This window comes from Ursus maritimus, unplaced genomic scaffold, assembly GCF_017311325.1.
Source record: "Ursus maritimus isolate PB19 unplaced genomic scaffold, ASM1731132v1 scaffold_3, whole genome shotgun sequence".
Lineage (NCBI taxonomy): Eukaryota > Metazoa > Chordata > Mammalia > Carnivora > Ursidae > Ursus > Ursus maritimus.
In genome coordinates this window covers 31,619,540-31,637,950 of record NW_024425563.1, presented here as the reverse complement: position 1 = coordinate 31,637,950, position 18,411 = coordinate 31,619,540, and the positions used below count along the sequence as shown (strand labels likewise).

The window sequence follows — 18,411 nt, the reverse complement described above, 5'->3', positions numbered from 1 at the left end:
AATTCTTTTGCATCTTTGTTCTTCCATCACTCAGACCTTATAAGTCCTAGCTCAGATGAACACAAGTTTTTTTTTAACTCTTACCACGGAGAGTAGGGCACAAAGGAAGCCACATAACCAATACACCTACAAACACAAGGCTCCAGACTCCACTGCGTTCTGAGCCCCAGTCATTAATCATTCTACCTTTGTTTAGCCTTCTCTACCATTTACACTTCAGGGAATAAACTTCTGCCACTCTCCCCAAAACATCACCCAATGACCACTCAACTAACTCTCAGTCTACCCTAATACTCTTCTATCAAGAAAATTCACTCCCTCTACATCCTGTCTCCTCCCTTAAGCATGTATATATATATATATATATATATATAGTTAAATAACCACATCAATCTCTATTTCCCTCCCTTCACTCTAAGGGAGAAAGACTTCCATCTGTTCAAGGTCAGACTTTCTTCAACAATTAACTTCACTCTCTCCTGTCACCTGAGACTTGCTCCATCCGTTATCACACTGCTCTTTGTAAATAATAAACATCCCCCTCTATACCGGCTCCTTCCAATTGGTTTATAAATGTATTCCACACTTAAAAATATTTTTTTATATTAAAAAAAAAATTCCAAGGCCATTGTGGCCCAGAGACAAAGTCTTTGTGCTTGCAAGAGTAAGCGATGGAGTACCAAGGTCTGATCCCAAACTTCTCAGCTGTGTGACCTTGGTAAATTCTCCCTAAAGTTCAGTTCTATTTGGTTTCCTTATCTGCACAATAGAGCATTAATACTTATTACTTTATAAGATTAAATGAGGCAATGAATGTAAAGCATGTATCATTGTGCCTGGCATTAAAATATGTTATGTTTTCAATTCATAATACAATAACTATTTGTGCTATTTAAAAGTATGTCACTTCTGCACAGTGTTTTTCCTCGGAAAACACATTTATAGGCAAACGATGATCTACAGAACTGACCATATTAAATATATAGATGGATTTTTTAATAAGTTAGATAGCAGTCATAATTCAATTACAAAGTACATCAGAGAAAGTTTCATTATCAATAATGGTGAAATAACTTTTATTAGACTAGCTCTTCTGCAGATAATAATTACAAACCCTTAGAAAAAAAATATTTTTAAAAAATAACTATTTGAAGGCTTTGGAGAGGAGTAAGTGGTAAAAGAGGAGAGGAGTACACCCTCCATTTAGAGGAGCCAAAAGAATTGGATGAGATTTGCCCTTGTATAGCTTTTCAAGTGAGGGCAATTCCCTGTCCTGGCAGCACGGGCAGCAGGAGCTCAAGCACAGAGTGCTCCCTATACTGGCTCGAGGAGTCAAAAATGGAACTAGGGCTGCCACAATTAACCCCATCAGAATCCGTGGCTGACTCCTGAATTACATATTCATGGGGGAGACACCACCTTGAATGACAGAGGTGGTTGCTGAATGGCTGAAAGAATCAAGCAAATATTTCAGCTATTGCCAGCTGCAAGGAGACATTCTGGAGTCTGAATATAAGCAGGTTAAGTGCTTACTAGAACACTTGAGGTGCTGTTTCCAGCCTTTTTCTCCCAAACACCAAACCACATGTGCTCCTGATCTTGAGACAAAAATTAGTTTTCAAGTTCCAAAATGCTGAATTTTACCTGTGTTCTCTTGTCCAAGTTTAAACCTCTAGATTCATTTACCTATATTTACAATACCTTGGTGCTGTGGACGTTGGGGCAGGTAATTTTTCTCCCGTGGAGGCCTGTTCTGTCCATACCAGGCTGTTCAGCAGCATCCCTGACCTTCACATACTTGATGCCAGCAGCACCCTCTCCCCAAGTGTGACAACCAAAAATGTCTCCAGATGGGGGTGCCTAGCTGGGTCAGTTGGTACAGTGTGTGACTCTTGACCTTGGGGTTATGAGTTCAAGCTGCCCACTGGGAGCAGAGATTACTTTAAAAAAAATTTTTTTTTTTTAAATGTCTCCAGACTTTGCCAGATGTGCTGTGGGAGGCAAACTGTCCTTGGCTGTGAACCACTGGATTAGAAGTAAAGATTACATAGGAATTAGTTTCATTCTTTGGGACGCCTGGGTGGCTCAGTCATAATCCAAAGGCTCTGCCTTTGGCTCAGGTCATAATCCCAAGGTCCTGGGATCACCCTGGCAGGCATGGGGGGGGGGGGTGAGGTAGGGAGTCCCTGCTCAGCAGGGAGCCTGCTTTTCCCTCTCCCTCTGCCACTCCCCCTGCTTGTGCTCTCCCTTCCTGTCTCTGTCAAATAAATAAAATCTTAAAAAGAAAAAAAAAAAAAAGAAAAAGAAAATTGGAATGGCCTTCTATATTTCAAGGAACTTGAATCCACAAATAAAAACTTTATCTCAAAGAAAATTTCTAGTTCATATGGCTTTACCTGTGATGTCTACCAAACATTAAAGAAAGAAATAATGCCAAACTTATATATACCCTTTCAGAAAAGAGAGAAGAAAATGTTCCAATTCATTTTATACCAGAATTACCTTGAAGTCCAAACCAGTCAAGGATTTTTCTTAATTTACAGAAAAATGATCACTCATGAATAAAGATGCAAACTTCCTATCAAAATACAGGCTAACCAAATCCAGCAATATACTAAAAAGATTAATAAAAGGTAACCCTCTGAAGTTTACCTCAGGAATGCAAGTTGTTTCAGTATTCGAAAATAAGTGTAATTCATCACCTTAAAAGACTTAAGAGAAAAACCATGACCACACCACACCAATAGATGCAGATAAACCATTTCACAAAATGCAAAACCCATTCATGATAAAAACCTCTCAACCTAGAATAAAACCTCAGTGACGTAAAGGGCATCTATAAAGAAGCACAGCTAACATCATACTTAATGTTGAAACTCACTCTTTCCTCCCTGAGAAAAGGAGAAAGCACTGAAGTCGTCTCTCACCACTTCTATTCAACAATATACCACGGGAGGTTCCAGTCAGTATGATGATAGGAGGGTGTGGGGAGAACAAGGCAGGCAGACAGGCAGACAGGCAACTTAGAAAGCAAGTAGTAAGATGGGTTCTATTCACAGATGATATGTTTGTTTACCCACAAAACCATATATAATATACAAAACAACTGCTAAAACTAATAAGCAAGCTTAGCGAGATCACAGGATACAATGTCAACATACAAAAATAATTTCAATACCTGTATACTAGCCATAAATATCTGGAAAAAAGTTTTTAAAAACACAGTGTGATTTATAACAGTATCAAAAACATAAAATACTTAGGAGTAGACCCAGCAAAAGGCATTTAAGACCACTACACTGAAAACAATAAAACATTGTTAAAAGAAATCATCAAAAACTAAAAAATGGACAAATATGCTATGATAATGGGTTAGGAGACTCAATCTTGTTCATGTCCATTCTCAACAAAGTAGTCTACAGATTCAATAAAATTTCAATCCCTGCAAACTTTTGGGAAAACCAACAAACTGATTTCAAATTTGTAGGAAAACAGGCAAAACAATTTTGATAAAGGAAAAGCAAAGTTGATCTTTCCCCACCTGACTTATTTCACTTAGCATAATACCCTCTAGATCCACATGATTTCACTTACATGGGGGATTAAAAAAAAAGAAAACCACAAATGAAGAAACAAAAAACAGAAACAAATGCATAAATACAAAGAACAAATTGATGGTTACCTGAGGTGGGGGTGGTGAAAAGATGGGTGAAATAGGTGAAGGGGATTAAGAGGTACAAACTTCCAGTTAAACAGGTCACAGAAATGAAAAGTACAGTAGAGGGAACACAGTCAATAATACCGTAATAACACTGTTTGGTGACATGCAGTAGCAACACTTACCATGGGGAGCACTGCATAATGTACCGAACTGTCCGACCACTATGTTATACACTGGAAACTAGTATAACATTGTATGTCAACTATACTTCAATATTAAAAAATTAAAAAAAAACAAAAAACAAAATCGAGACACTTACAGTTTCTGCATTTAAGGCTTAATATTTAACTACAGTCATCATTTTACCGGAAGTTCTCCTATACAGGTAAGACTAATTCATGATGAAAAAACTCAGAAGACTGTTCAGTGGTTGCTTGGATTGGGGAAGGAACTTATGGGGAAAGTATTCCAGGAAATTTTCTCTGGTGAAGGAAATATTTTCTATCTTATAAGAGGTACAGATTCCACAAGTATATGCATTTCTTAAGCTCATCAATTTGTATCCTTAAGATGTATAAGTTTCACTTCATGTAAATATATCCTTAAAGAGCTGTTAAAATGGTGAATTCCAGGTTTGTATATTCGCTTTTTATCGTGCTATGGATTAGCAATTCTGAAACTACCCTGTGTGTTCTAGGCTCAAGTAATGAGTAAATCAATTTAAGTATAATGGGAGCCAGGTTTCTCACTATTGGAGAAATTAGTTTTAAATAGAGAAAGGACAAGAACATACTCTATGGCTTTGGTTTAGAATCAGAGGTTTCAATATCAGTATGAATTCACGGTTTGATAATAGACATATAAATAAAATATAAATATATGTGTGTTTATAAAAATATATATGATTATGGTAAATATACATAATTTCCTAGCTCTAGATTTGTCCCTAAACACCATTTTCCATTAAAAAAGAAATTAATGGTCCCCGGAGTAATAGCTAATTCCAGAGGCTGGGATAGGAAAAATGTAAGATGAACCTGGAATAGTTTGCTGCAAGAAAATAAGGAAGTACTCAAAGAATGATGGAAACATATCAAAAGGAGTCAGCTTAAAAGGGCTCTCACTGGCTCAATCTGGGATTGTTTTGAGCAGTGATCGAGGGCTGTGGATTTAAGGAGTCAGGTAGAGACAGCCCCCCCCAACTCAACCACACATTACTACAATTATAAAGGAATCCTCACCTCCTATATACGTAGATTATGGAGTTCCAGTTGACTTTGTTATATTATTGTTCACTTTGTATCTACTCACAACCATTTTCAAGTAGTGGCCGAATTCCCTGAAGGGGAATTCTGCATGAGCAGTATCACCAAACCCTTTTGCAAAAAAAAGTGGATTGTGTGGAAGAGCTTAGGAGAACTTAGACAGCTTCATTGGTAGTGAGAAAGTGGGTGGTTGCTCCAAGAATAGCACCCAGACTGGAAGCCATGAATGAAGAAGCACCAAACAACTGTTTTTACAGAATGAAAGGGAAAACTATGTAGGTGGGAGCAGAGCAGCAATGTAAAGGCAATTAGATCTAATTCAAAGTGGAAAACAGAGAGGAAAGCAATTAGGGTCAACTGTAAAATGAGAAAGCAGAATGCATGTTTGTCACAACCACAAAATACTTCTATGACATTTAACTGTATTCCTCACTGCTGCCCTAAATCATTCAATACTCACTCAGTGCCTTCTGTTCCCTTCACCTGGTCACCTCTACCCATCTGCCCAATCCTGGTCAACAAACAGCTAACAATGAGATACATTAAAATATTTTTTCCTTATAGGGGCTACAGCTATCAGTCATGCTCTGCAGTTCTCATCTGACCCCTCCTCTTCATCTAGAGTTTCAAGAGAGGGAGGGCAAGACATGGATCAAGTGAACTACCCTCTCCTCCAAATCTCTGCTCACAGACACAGACCTCAGTCTCCAGTTCCCCCCTTAATAATCACTCTGCAATGCTCCCGGGGAGTCAAAATGAATTATATAAGATTCATGAATGAGCTAAAAAAACAACCATCCTTGTACAAGACGTCCTAAACAGGCTTTCTAAAAAATAGTATTTTAGATGATTCTCTATCACGTTATTCTTGAAAGTCTAGAGAGCAACTTTAAATTGTATTTCTATGTTATAAAGCATATATAATGATATGCTTGATATAACGGTATTATATAATGAAGTAGAGAGTGCTGAATACAAATGGCAGAACCAAGTACAATTCATCACAGGAAGAAAAAGGCATATGAAATAAATTAAAACAAATAATTTGATTGCTCTTTTCTGACCCATTTGTCATTTCTTTGGTTGTCTAGCACCTGAAACTCCTTCCTATGTTAGGAGCATTCTCCACCTTATGATTCTCCCTGGTAGAAGCTAAATATGCCCCATAGCTGCTTTCCTGATCTTCCTTACAGCCAGAGAGAGAGTGGGGGGCCTGTTTGGCCAACCAAATGCTCCTGCTCTTAGGCTTCAAATTGGAAATGAGCGTTGCAAAAAGCAGGGCCAGGGGAGGCACCACTTAAGACCTAGAGCATGATGGTAACAACCCACTGCAGACTAGATCGACAGTGATCATTCGTCAGGAACACTGGCTGATTAAGGCCTGGTCCCCCAGCTTTCCCAGCCATGCTCTACCACGCTGTAAGCCAACCAAAACACTTTCCTGCTTAACTCAGGAATACTGGCTTCACCAGCTCACACTAAGAATCCTGCCTGGCACATCTCGTGCTTTTCAACTTACCTCATTATACTAAGTTGCCAGCTAGAAGAAGCTATAGTTAATACAGAACGACTGTTAGTTTTTCACTGGTTAAAAAAAAAAAAAAAATTGCTCCCCTCTGAATTTTCTAGGTTTTGTTTTGGCTTCTGACTTGTAAAGGTTCTGTTCAAATCAAAAAGTCTTTCCTATTTCAGGGCTAGAAATTATACTTTATAAGTATAAATAAATGATTGAAAATAAATTAGAATAGAAATTCCATTAACATATGATGCACATAATAAATAATGAAAACCCAAATATCATTCCACCCTGGGTTACTGGCTCTAAACAGAAAGTAGATTACTGGAGGCAAAGTTCCCCATGATGATTACTCATTAGCTTATTCAAAGTGGCTTTACAGGCTTAGTCCATTTGCCAAATTGACTCTTGCCCAAATTTTCCTGGCACACAAATTACCAAACAGTTAACCCTCCTATTAGTAGTCTCAGNAGGAATCAATGCATGAATGAGCATGGAGCCTCTTCTCCCGCCTTGAAAGGCCAACTGGAGCAGTGCTCAGGCCAAATGTCTTAGAATTACCAAAGAGCTATGTCCAGTGTCAGATAATAAATACTTGAATTGTAGATAATGGGACCTTTGCTTTCCCCAACTTCTGTTCTGGCAGTAATTTAAAGAACTGGACTCATTTAAAATAATGGATTTTTTGTCTTTCTGATTTTAGATTTCTAGAGCTTCAATTTATTCTATACGCAAGAGACGTGAAGACGTTTGGTTAAAATATTTACTTTCAGGACGAAAGGTTACAGGTAATTTCGTTGCTAAAAAGATGACTTTGGTGTTTCTGCTCTTATCAACGGATGTGATATTTTCTTTAAAAGTAAAGATTCAGGATAAGAGTACAAAATCTAACTTCTCACATGCTACAATCTACCAGAAGAGAATATTCTTTATGGACAAAGAGCAGCACGGCCTATCAGAGCAACCTTTCACTGAGACTACACAGGCCAATGAATTTGACCATAAAGGACTCCTGTATCCCCGTTATACGTGGGAGACAGATCACTGGCTCATTTCGTATTAGCCTCTCAGGACCCATAGGACAGAAACAATTTCCTTTCACTTCCAGCCAGGTTGGAAATGACCCAGTCATTCAGAAACAAACAGGATGTAAGTTGATTAAAAAAAAAAAAATCAGCTAGATAATAAAATCTTTGATTCAACTTGAAATGAGTTCCTTCCTTTTCTCCTACAAGAGAAATGATAGATAAAATACAAAACTGAAGTAAAATTTAGGAAAGCATGCATTTTTATACATTAAATGCAAATTACAATGAAAACAAAATATTTTCTTATTTTTGATAGCACAGCATAAAACCCAGCAGAAATACTTTATTATGAAATAGCTCATTTGACACGTTAAGAACATAATTGAAATGTGTCTCATCCAAGAAATACAAATGAGCTTCAGTGACATCAGCTGAAATATACTGGCTCTTGCTTATGCGGTTCCTGGGGATTTCAGAAAATCTCCAGAGACCTCAATGGTTGCTCTGCAGGGCTTTGTAAAGGGTTTGTAAAGTTCAGAGTAAAACTGTTTGATTTTGCCTCACACACATGGAAAGCCTTCTAGTCTTCCGTGCTATTTTACCCAGTGCTTTTAGTTTTCTACCGCGGGACATACTGAAGAAGAGGTTTGCTTTCACTCAACACCTATACTGGAACATGGGCACATATATGTCAATGCAAGGATATAATTGCAGGGACACTAAATGACAGTATCATAAATATTTACAGTATACTGCATTCAGGTTCATTGTCAACCAGGTGTTACATGTGAACCATAACAAGTTCTCTGAAAAGGACGAAGACACACTGCTTTAATAATGGTTGGAAGAACAGATTACTTTTAATTCTAATCATACTAGACATTATTAGCTTCTCTGACTTCTTCACTCTCTTCTAATAAACGGAATTAGTAGTCTGGGAAGCCTATCAGAAGAACAAAATTTGAACTTATATTTCCTTATGGCTGATGGCAGTAAGTCAGGAAAGTTTTTATCACTTAGGACTCTTGGAAGCATGTACTCCAGTACAATAATAAATACGTGTATGTGTGTTGGTGGGGGAGGTGAGGAGGGGCGAGGAGGTTGGTTTAAATGAAACACATGTGAGCAGGAGCCTGGAGGTCTGCCCCAGACACGGCCATCAGACCCCAGAGGCGAGTTTGAGACGAACCAGGACTTCAAGATGACATGTTGTTAGATTGCATATACCACGCAAATTTCATTCTATTCTCCTCATGCTGATTTCATTTTCCAAAGACATAATTTAAAGAAGTAATTTCTAGTTCCAAAGAAATATCTGAGACAGTTGGGGACACCACCATCTGATCAGCGCCCTGGTTGCAATACTGGATCACACCCCCCAGCCCAGCAGTTAAGCATGTCTTATGGCACCAGAAAGGGAAGTCCAAAAAAAAAAAAAAAAAAAAAAAAAAAAAAGCATACTTTAAAGAAAGCATCAAAGTAACCTTTATAGAAAACATAATTTCTTTGTTATTCTTATTTTATAGCTTAGTGTTATTTTTTAATTATATTTGAAAAGGGTCACCAGAATCTGTCAGCATTTTGCCTTTTGAGGCAATTATCCCCACCCTTCTTGAAAATATGACAAGATTTAAGAACAAACAACAAGCCTGGAGAAGGCTTCTTCATCCTACACTGTGTTATAGGAAAAATGACTGTTTGAAAGTCTCAATACCTTCTTTTGTCTGCTTTCAGCAGCAGCCAGCTGTGTGGACATCCTTTCTTGCATCTTTCTGCAGTGGGCCATGACTGCTTCAAGGATGGAGAGGGGGTTGGTACAAACTGGCTTCTTCTCTTTATCGCCGGCACCTGCCTCATAGTCTCTCTGCAGTGCCAAGAATGGGTCATTCAAATTAAATCTCCCATACCGTTCCTGGATAAATACCTCCTTCCTGCGAGCCTAGAACAAAATCAGAGGAATGTATTGAAGAAAGAAATAAAAATATACAGAAAGATATTTATAAGAAGGTTTTGTGATTACTTTTCCAAATGGTATTCACAACTGTTTTGAGTAATGGCTTACGTATGATGTCAGGCGCTGAGCGAGAAGCGAGGGGAATGTGACCCCAATCCCTGTCTAGCCTGGCATGCCATTCAGCCTACTTTTAAATTTTCTTCCTTCATGAATGTCTTTTAAATTACAAATGAAGCAAATACAGTTTTTTCCCAAGATGCTCACTCCTTCAAGAATCTGTGTTTTAGGTACAGTCTTTTCTAGTTTAAAGTAAAATCAGAAGTACCAACAATCAAAATAGCTTCTAGCAAAAGTTCAAAAATAAAATTATCTCTACCTTGATAGAACTTTTTTTTTTAATGATTTTTTATTATATTATGTTAGTCACCATACAGTACATCCCCGGTTTCCGATGTAAAGCTCGATGATTCATTAGTTGCGTATAACACCCAGTGCACCATGCAATACGTGCCCTCCTTACTACCCATCACCGGTCTATCCCATTCCCCCACCCTCCTCCCCTCTGAGGTCCTCAGTTTGTTTCTCATAGTCCATAGTCTCTCATGTTTCATTCCCCCTTCTGATTACCCCCCCTTTCTTTATCCCTTTCTTCTCCTACCGATCTTCCTAGTTCTTATGTTCCATAGATGAGAGAAATCATATGACAGTTGTCTTTCTCTGCTTGACTTATTTCACTTAGCATTATCTCCTCCAGTGCCGTCCATGTTGCAGCAAATGTTGAGAACTCGTTCTTTCTGATAGCTGAGTAATATTCCATTGTATATATGGACCACATCTTCTTAATCCAGTCATCTGTTGAAGGGCATCTTGGCTCCTTCCACGATTTAGCTATTGTGGACATTGCTGCTATGAACATTGGGGTGCATATGGCCCTTCTCTTTACTACGTCTGTATCTTTGGGGTAAACACCCAGTAGTGCAATGGCTGGATCTTAGGGTAGCTCAATTTTTAACTTTTTAAGGGACCTCCACACTGTTTTCCAGAGTGGCTGTACCAACTTGCATTCCCACCAACAATGTAGGAGGGATCCCCTTTCTCCACATCCTCTCCAACAATTGTTGTTTCTTGCCTTGTCAATTTTTGCCATTCTAACTGGCGTAAGGTGGTATCTCAGTGTGGTTTTGATTTGAATTTCCTTGATGGCTAATGATTTTGAACATTTTTTCATGTGTCTGTTAGCCATTTGTATGTCTTCATTGGAAAAGTGTCTGTTCATTCTACCTTGATAGAACTTCTATTTCACATAATACTTATCAAGCTCAGTCACAAAATATAAATCTCCTACAAGTTTTGTAGAGCCAGAAAGAATTTATAAGGATATCTGCTAAAGAAGAAAATACTTGATGAAATTTTTATGTCAAAAAGTCACAACATTCATATTTTGTGAAGTTTGACTGAACTACAAAAAAAAAACCCAAAACCTAGAAGATTTAAGAAGATGCAAATATCTCCTCATTGTTGAAGGGCATGAAAATAGAGTTCAAAGAGTCCCAGAAAAGAATGTAACCTCATTTCACTCTCAGTGTCAGTCCGTTAATTTCACATCCACATGGCACTAAATGAAATTTTCTATAATTAGCCTACAACAGTCTTTGCATAAATGGAAAACAGTAGAAATATATTGAAACTAGCAACATTTTCCGAACTTAGGTCATGTAGAATAGCCACTTGAAAAAAATTATTCTATGTCACTGCCAGTGGAAAAACTAAATTACTTTACAATAAATCAAGCTAATTGTCCAAAACATTAAATGTTTTCTACAGAAATATTACATAAATTTCCTCACTTTAAAAGTGCATTGAACAACGAGACTTTTCCATTTTTAGACCACTGTGAGCAAGCCAACAACTAGATAAACACAAGTGCAAATGACAAATGGGCAAATCTAACATTTCTTTTCCTATTACCAAATTAGATTAAGAAATACAGTTGACAAAAAGCCCAATTTCACCATTAAATTTAAGCTAGGATCATTTCAGAGGATCATTTTAAACTTAAAAGTCAACATGATTTATGAGTGAAAAAGCATTTGATATTTCTAGATTCTTCAAATTCAATTAAGTCATCAATAAACTGAGTATCACTTCCAAGATGCAATTTCAAAAGCGAGTTCATTTTGCTTTCCTTCACTTTTCTCTTAATTTTTGTTCAACGTAGTAACTCGTCCCCCACCCCTGGATGAAAACCTGAGATACCCCTATGAATTTTCTCTTACTTTTTTTTCCTCTTACTTTTCTCTAAATACAAGTCTTATAGTCATTTTAAGATATAAACCTGTCTCAATGCACCTTCCTTTTCCCAGCAAAGATCTGTGGCAGGGTAATCTGTACTGCCTGGGAAAGGAGGGTTGATGAAAACATCTCTCCCTTTACATAAATCGTCTCCCCCTCTTTCTAAATGGTTTCCATTCTCTCTGGGCTAGAAGGGCCTGCAAGTGAGGGGAGCAGGATGATTCCACCTGACTGGTTCAGTTGGAAGACTAGCCTTACCAACTGAGTGTCGTGAATATTTAAAGCCTACTGTGTCCCTATGAAGTGTCTGGTGACTTTAGAGGGCCACCACCCTCTCGTCCCACTGCTGGGGTCTCTTCAACTATAGTTTCCTTCAATGTAGGTCATCAATTTAGGACAGACTACATAATCTGCAAGGCCCAGTACAAAATGAAAACAAAGCTCCCTTTGTTCAAAAATTAAGAATTTCAAGATGGTGACGGCATACCATTTAACCGAACGGGGGCTTTCCTAAGTGCATGGCCCTCTGCACTGCACAGGTTGCACACCCATGAAGCTAGCCTTGCATACACTCCTTATGTAGCACCTAGAACACAGTTTTTGTCAGAAGAGGTTCCATGTTCTCCTGACTTCTCTACTGAACAGGACCTGAATCAATCTCATTCCCACACTCTGGTGCTTATGGCCCAAGCTAGTCTATAGGAAGCACTCATGAAACTTCACCTAAACACAATCTGGGAATGCAAGATGACAGGACACCCAGTTTGTAATCTCTATTATGGGAAGAGTCCAGTCACTCTGGGCCGAGTGGGGCTGTCTTCTCCTAAACATTTGCTCTGAGCTCCTTTCAAGTAGGGGCAATTTTATTCAGCTGACATTCTGCCAACCCACCAAAGAACACACAATGGGTGTGTAATGTATTCTTGTTGCACAGATAAATGTAGCATCCAATGGCCTTAGGAAAATATCATTGGTAACCCAGAGTCCCCTAAGGAAAGAGCTCAGGCCATTTTCCCTGGTAAAGGAAGTCAAGTTTCCTCACAAAGGGACCAATCTTACCAGGAACCTGGGGAGGAAGTTCCACCAATGTCAGACTCCTCTATGCAGAACTAATTCCTAAGAAAATGATGACCAAGTATTAGTTTACACACTACCTGAGGCAGAACTAGGGGATCCCAGAAAGGACTCAATTAACTCTCTGAAATAAAACCACGTGAGAGCACTTTCAGGAAAACTACAGGGGGGTAACTGTTGATTTTCCATGGTTTATGATTCTTTGTACTACTTACACCCGAAACCTAAGATTGTATATAATAGAGGCACTCTGAGTTGTCACAGAGTTGTCAGAATACCTTTCCAAGGAAAGGTCAGTCACTTTTCTGCTTAAAGCCCTTCAACATTCTCATATTCATTGTTAAGCACTCTGTCCCCCCATACCTTTGTCCATGTGATGCTGGCAGGTTGGGACACCCTCCCATCCTTCTCCTAAGTTACTTCCCATTGACCACTAACCCTCACTGCCATCTCCTCCTCTTCTGCTCATCCCAAAAGATACAGAGTTTAGCTTAATTTGGATTTAGGCAAGCATTTATAACTGAACACATGCCCAAGCCAATTGACATTCCTTAATTTTACACACTTTTCAACTAACTGTTAATGCTTATTCCTTTTAACATTCTTGAAAAAATGTTTACCTTAGGACGTCTTACTTTATAACAGAGTATTTGATTCTTAATGTACTACATTACTTTTGGTAAGGATAGACCAACAATACATACAACGTTTAATATTTAAGGAGATCATGTAACAAAAAAATGACTTGGTATTTATCATATTGGGTTTGAAGAGGCCTTTCCCTTAAAAAAGGAAGAGCTGAATGTGCAGATAATTTCTTGGTTTATGCATCAGAATTACTTGAGAATGAAACGCATTTCAGAGAAATGAGTCATTATAAAGACACAGACTATAATTATGAAAACAGACTTTTAGAGGAACCCTTAAAGCTAGCTACATTGATAGAAATATAATTTCAATCAGAATCTGAAGTTTTATAAGATCTTGTAGAGAAAGAAATAAAACATGGCCATTATTAGGAGAGGATTTGACAAATACAGAGTTCCTACTTTAGGCTTTAATTGTTCAACCAGATCAACTGAAGTAGGTTGGACCTAATTAGTAACAATAAAAGGAAAAATACTTAAATATTCAACTTTTCCTAGAGTATGTAATTTCCTTAGGAAAAAAATCTAAAACTTGCATTGTGGGTCACAATTAAAACATACCACCAATTAATTTTGAAACACATTTTTAAACTTATAGCTAAAATTATTTTATCTTATGAAAAGCCAAAATGATCTTGTAATATTTTAAAAAATGATACTAATAAAAGACAACTTTTATTGAGACCTTACTATTTATTGCTAGGTGTTTTTTGTTTTGTTTTGTTTTGTTTTTTTAAAGATTTTATTTATTTATGTGACAGAGAGACAGCCAGTGAGAGAGGGAACACAGCAGGGGAGTGGGAGAGGAAGAAGCAGGCTCCCAGCGGAGGAGCCTGATGTGGGACTCGATCCCGGAACTCCAGGATCACGCCCTGAGCCGAAGGCAGACGCTTTAACGACTGCGCTACCCAGGCGCCCCATTGCTAGGTGTTTTATACTCATTTTCTCCTAAAAATAAGTCCAAGAGATAGCCATTATTTTAATTCACATTTTAGAGACAAGCAGACCGAGACTTAGAAAGATTAACTTACTCCCGAGGTCACTTCAACTGGAGCTGGTATTCAACCCAGGCAGTCTTACTCCAAAGTCCACACTTTTGAGCACTAAAAGATTATTATGGGGGTGCCTGGGTGGCTCAGTCTGTTGGGCATCTGCCTTCAGCTGGCATCACGATCCCAGAGTCCTGGGATTGAGTTCTACATCGGGCTCCCTGCTCAGCAGGGAGCCTAGTACTCCCTCTCCCTCTGCCTCTGCCCATCCCCAACTTGCGCTCTCTCTCTGGCTCCGCTCTCTCAAAAAAAATAAATAAAATCTTTAAAAAAATAAAATAAAGATCATTATGACTAGAGTATTTGGAACACTAAAAAAAGGTTCAAAATAAGTAATGTTTATAACACTATCCAACCAGTACAAAGAAATGAAGTTTAAAAGACACAAATATGACTTCATATTTCAAGAAGTTAAGAGTATCCTCAATGCTCTATATTTACTTTCATTGTTACTGACCATATGGCTAATAAAATTTAATCAAACTTAAGGGTTTTTTTCTTTTCCTAAGATTCTTCAGAGAATGTCATCTAAATGTAAAAAACAATTCAACAGGAAAAAAATGGTTTCTAAAAAAATGGTTTCTTTTTCAAAAAGTACTGATTTTATCGAAAAGTACTGATTAACTAAAAATATGTTTAAAGCATTAATACAGATCTAACTGCAAGACTAAGAAATTCTGTCCTCAGCTTTAGCCTACTCTGCCACTGTCTCGGGTGCCAAGGACATAAAACCACAAGGGATGGTTGAAATGATGAGCCCAATCTGACAAGACGGAGGTTCTCAGGAATAAATATGAGTCAGTTCTTGAGTAAAAAAAAAACAGAAGCAAGTATGAAAAGCCTAGGGGTTGCAATCAACACTATATTCAAGGAGTGAACAGTGAAATGGAAACTGTCCCTCCCCCACACCTCAAACCAGCAATTCAATTCCAAGGTTCATTAATTAATAGAAGAAAGATATCAGAACTAGACAATTCCTGGACTACTGGGCTCAGTTCTGGGTGAAATATTTAAATAATAATCAATAGAAAAAGAACCTGAGGACAGAACTGAAATTTCAGAGAAGGAAACAGGAATGCTTAAAAGACTCACAGAGGGGTGCCTGGGTGGCTCAGTCATTAAGCCTCTGCCTTCGGCTCAGGTCATGATCCCAGGGTCCTGGAATCGAGCCCCACATCAGCTCCCTGCTCATCGGGAAGCCTGCTTCTCCCTCTCCTACTCCCCCTGCTGGTGTTCCCTCTCTCGCTGTGTCTCTCTCTGTCCAATAAATAAATAAAATCTATAAATAAATAAAATAAAATTAAATTAAATTAAATAAATAACCAACCCACAGAGGCATGACTGCATTCTTTCAGTATCTGAAGGTGTCTCAGGTTTACAGAGGTATTGGACTATTTACATGACTCCCAAACAATCAAATTATAGCCATGATAATAATAAATTTCCATGGGCCAAAGCTTTCTAGAGATACAATAAGCTGCACTGGACTGGCGTGAAATCTCTGGCTATGTTGCAAACATAGGCTGAAAAGACATGTAGTAGAAATAGGGTGCAGGGGTCTCAAAAATCAGTAAGGTAACTGGTTTCTAGACTGTTACACTCCCCTCAAATCCTGAAACACTATTATTCGAAATCAAGAGGGATGAAAAATACATAGAGATTTTTCCAAACAACCAGTCAACATAAAAATTTACCTCTCTCCAAATTTCTCTCTTAATGGAAGAGTTCAAATAGACCAAGATTAAACAACCTCCCTCCAAAAAAAAAAAATTAAGAGCTATTCTAAGAAGAAAGGAGGAAAAAATCCTACTTGTAAATAAAAGGGAATAGGAAACCAGAGATAAGCCATGGGTCCTCAGAACTCATTCTCACTCTAAGAGGGGTAGAATAATGTAGGAGTCTGTTTACATATTCATATACAACCCCCCCCACACACACACACGGAGCAGGTAAATAGACAACAGAGGGTAAAACAGCAATGTAAAAATTACATACTCTCTTGGAGCACCATCACTGCCCTTCACTGATTGCAAAGTCTCAGAAATTCACTAGCCAGGAACAAAAGAGAACTTCTTGGAATATGAAGTACATGCCAAAAAGTCTGAAAAGTTCATTTCAGTGAATACATTTCAGACATTGTTTGCATATGGCAAGACACACAGCACAAGGAAATGAAGGGGTGTCACGCCGTCCCATGATCTGCCATGCCACACTGGAATAGAAAGTCAAAGAAGAGGCACATTTTCCCTGCTCTCTCTCCTCCCTCCTTTCCCAACTCCTCTGACACCTACAATGTCATAGCTGCTCACGCACATAATCACCCGGATGTATGGAAACTGTCATGCCAAGAATATACATAATGCGTGTTATGAATCATAAATCAAGATAGACTTAGATTTATTTGGTTCCTAAGGCTAAAATCTAGAAGTTTTCCTTCAATAAATCACTAATTTTCTCTCAAAAATGTAGACCATTATAACAAAATCCATGAAATGGCTTTGTTTCACAGAAATGAGAGCCAGAAGTAATCTCCCAACCCTTTCTTTTGATCTCATAGGCCACTTAGCACCTTGCACACATCCGTCTCAGCCAGATACGTGGTCCATGCACATCTGTAAAAATAAGATTACCTTTATTCCCTAACTAGGTCAAGCATGGCACACAGGGCTGCACCGTTCTGTTCTCTTACTCGGAGTACATATGATTAAGTTATCAGCACACTTGAAGCTGAATAAAGGAAAAGCCTCACAATTTGTCCTAATTCTTCTCTCCAGGCAGCCGTCAATCGGAACTGGAACACAGATGAACCCAGCTGCCAAGGCGGCCATAGGCATTTAATTGCTATGATCAGCTACATCTTTACCAACACGAGACAGTTAAAACAGGGCCTTTTACACCTCTGTAACTTAAAGAACAACTAGCAGTGTACCCCACAAATACTAGTTAGTTATCTAAGGTTAACAGAAGCAATGGTTTCTGTTACTGGAATTAGTCACTCCTATGACTGTTAATTATAAATGAACTTTTCATATAAAAAATAATTCTAAATTTCATGAGCGAGGCACTATTATTTCAACATTAATAAAAAACTAAGTGTATTCATCCAAATCTATAAGCATATTTGAACTACTTTATATTTTTATTTAAAATAATGCATGTTCACTAAACAATGTGCGAAAATACTGTTAAAAGGGGGAAAAAAAACTACCATCCATAATTCAATCACTGAAAGGCAGTCACCATTAAATTTGCCTTGTACTCTATATTTTTTCCAAGCATGTATTAAAAAAATACTTGTCAACTCAGAGGGGAGGGGGGTGGGGGAATGGGATAGGCTGGTGATGGGTAGTAAGGAGGGCACGTATTGCATGGTGCACTGGGTGTTATACGCAACTAATGAATCATCGAGCCTTACATCGGAAACCAGGGATGTACTGTATGGTGACTAACATAATATAATAAAAAATAAAAATAAAAAAAATACTTGTCAAGAACTTCAGGGATTATGTTTAAGTAGCCTTTCCCACTTTGTTTCCCATTTCAATAATCTATATCAATATTTTTTAAGGTTTTATCTATTTATTTATTTTAGAGCACACTCAAGTGCACGAGCAGGGGGAGGAGGGAGAGGGAGAGAGAATCTCAAGGAGACTCTGTGTTAAGTGCAGAGACCAATGCAGGGCTCGATCCCATGACCCCGAGATCATGACGTGAGCCAAAACCAAGCATTGGAGCTTAACCAAATGAGCCACCCAGGCACCCCTATATCAATATTTTTAATATTTAATTGCATAAACAAATCTATTTAAAAAATCTCATTGTTTCTCACTGAGTTTGCATTTGATTATTCTAACCTGTCTGGAGGTAAACTTGTGAGAACGTGTGTTAGAGCAAATCCATAGCAGTATTACTGGATTAAAGAATA

General features: G+C 38.1%; 1 protein-coding gene across 1 annotated transcript in view; it reads right to left on the bottom strand.

The window, feature by feature from the left end:
* CTTNBP2 (cortactin binding protein 2) overlaps nt 1-18,411 on the bottom strand; it is a gene marked incomplete at its 5' end in the record, with an annotated part of 133,703 nt that overhangs the window by 74,592 nt on the left and 40,700 nt on the right. Inside the window, 1 exon segment of the mRNA XM_008705893.2 lies at nt 9,185-9,409. Coding sequence (XP_008704115.2) covers nt 9,185-9,409 — 225 coding nt within the window.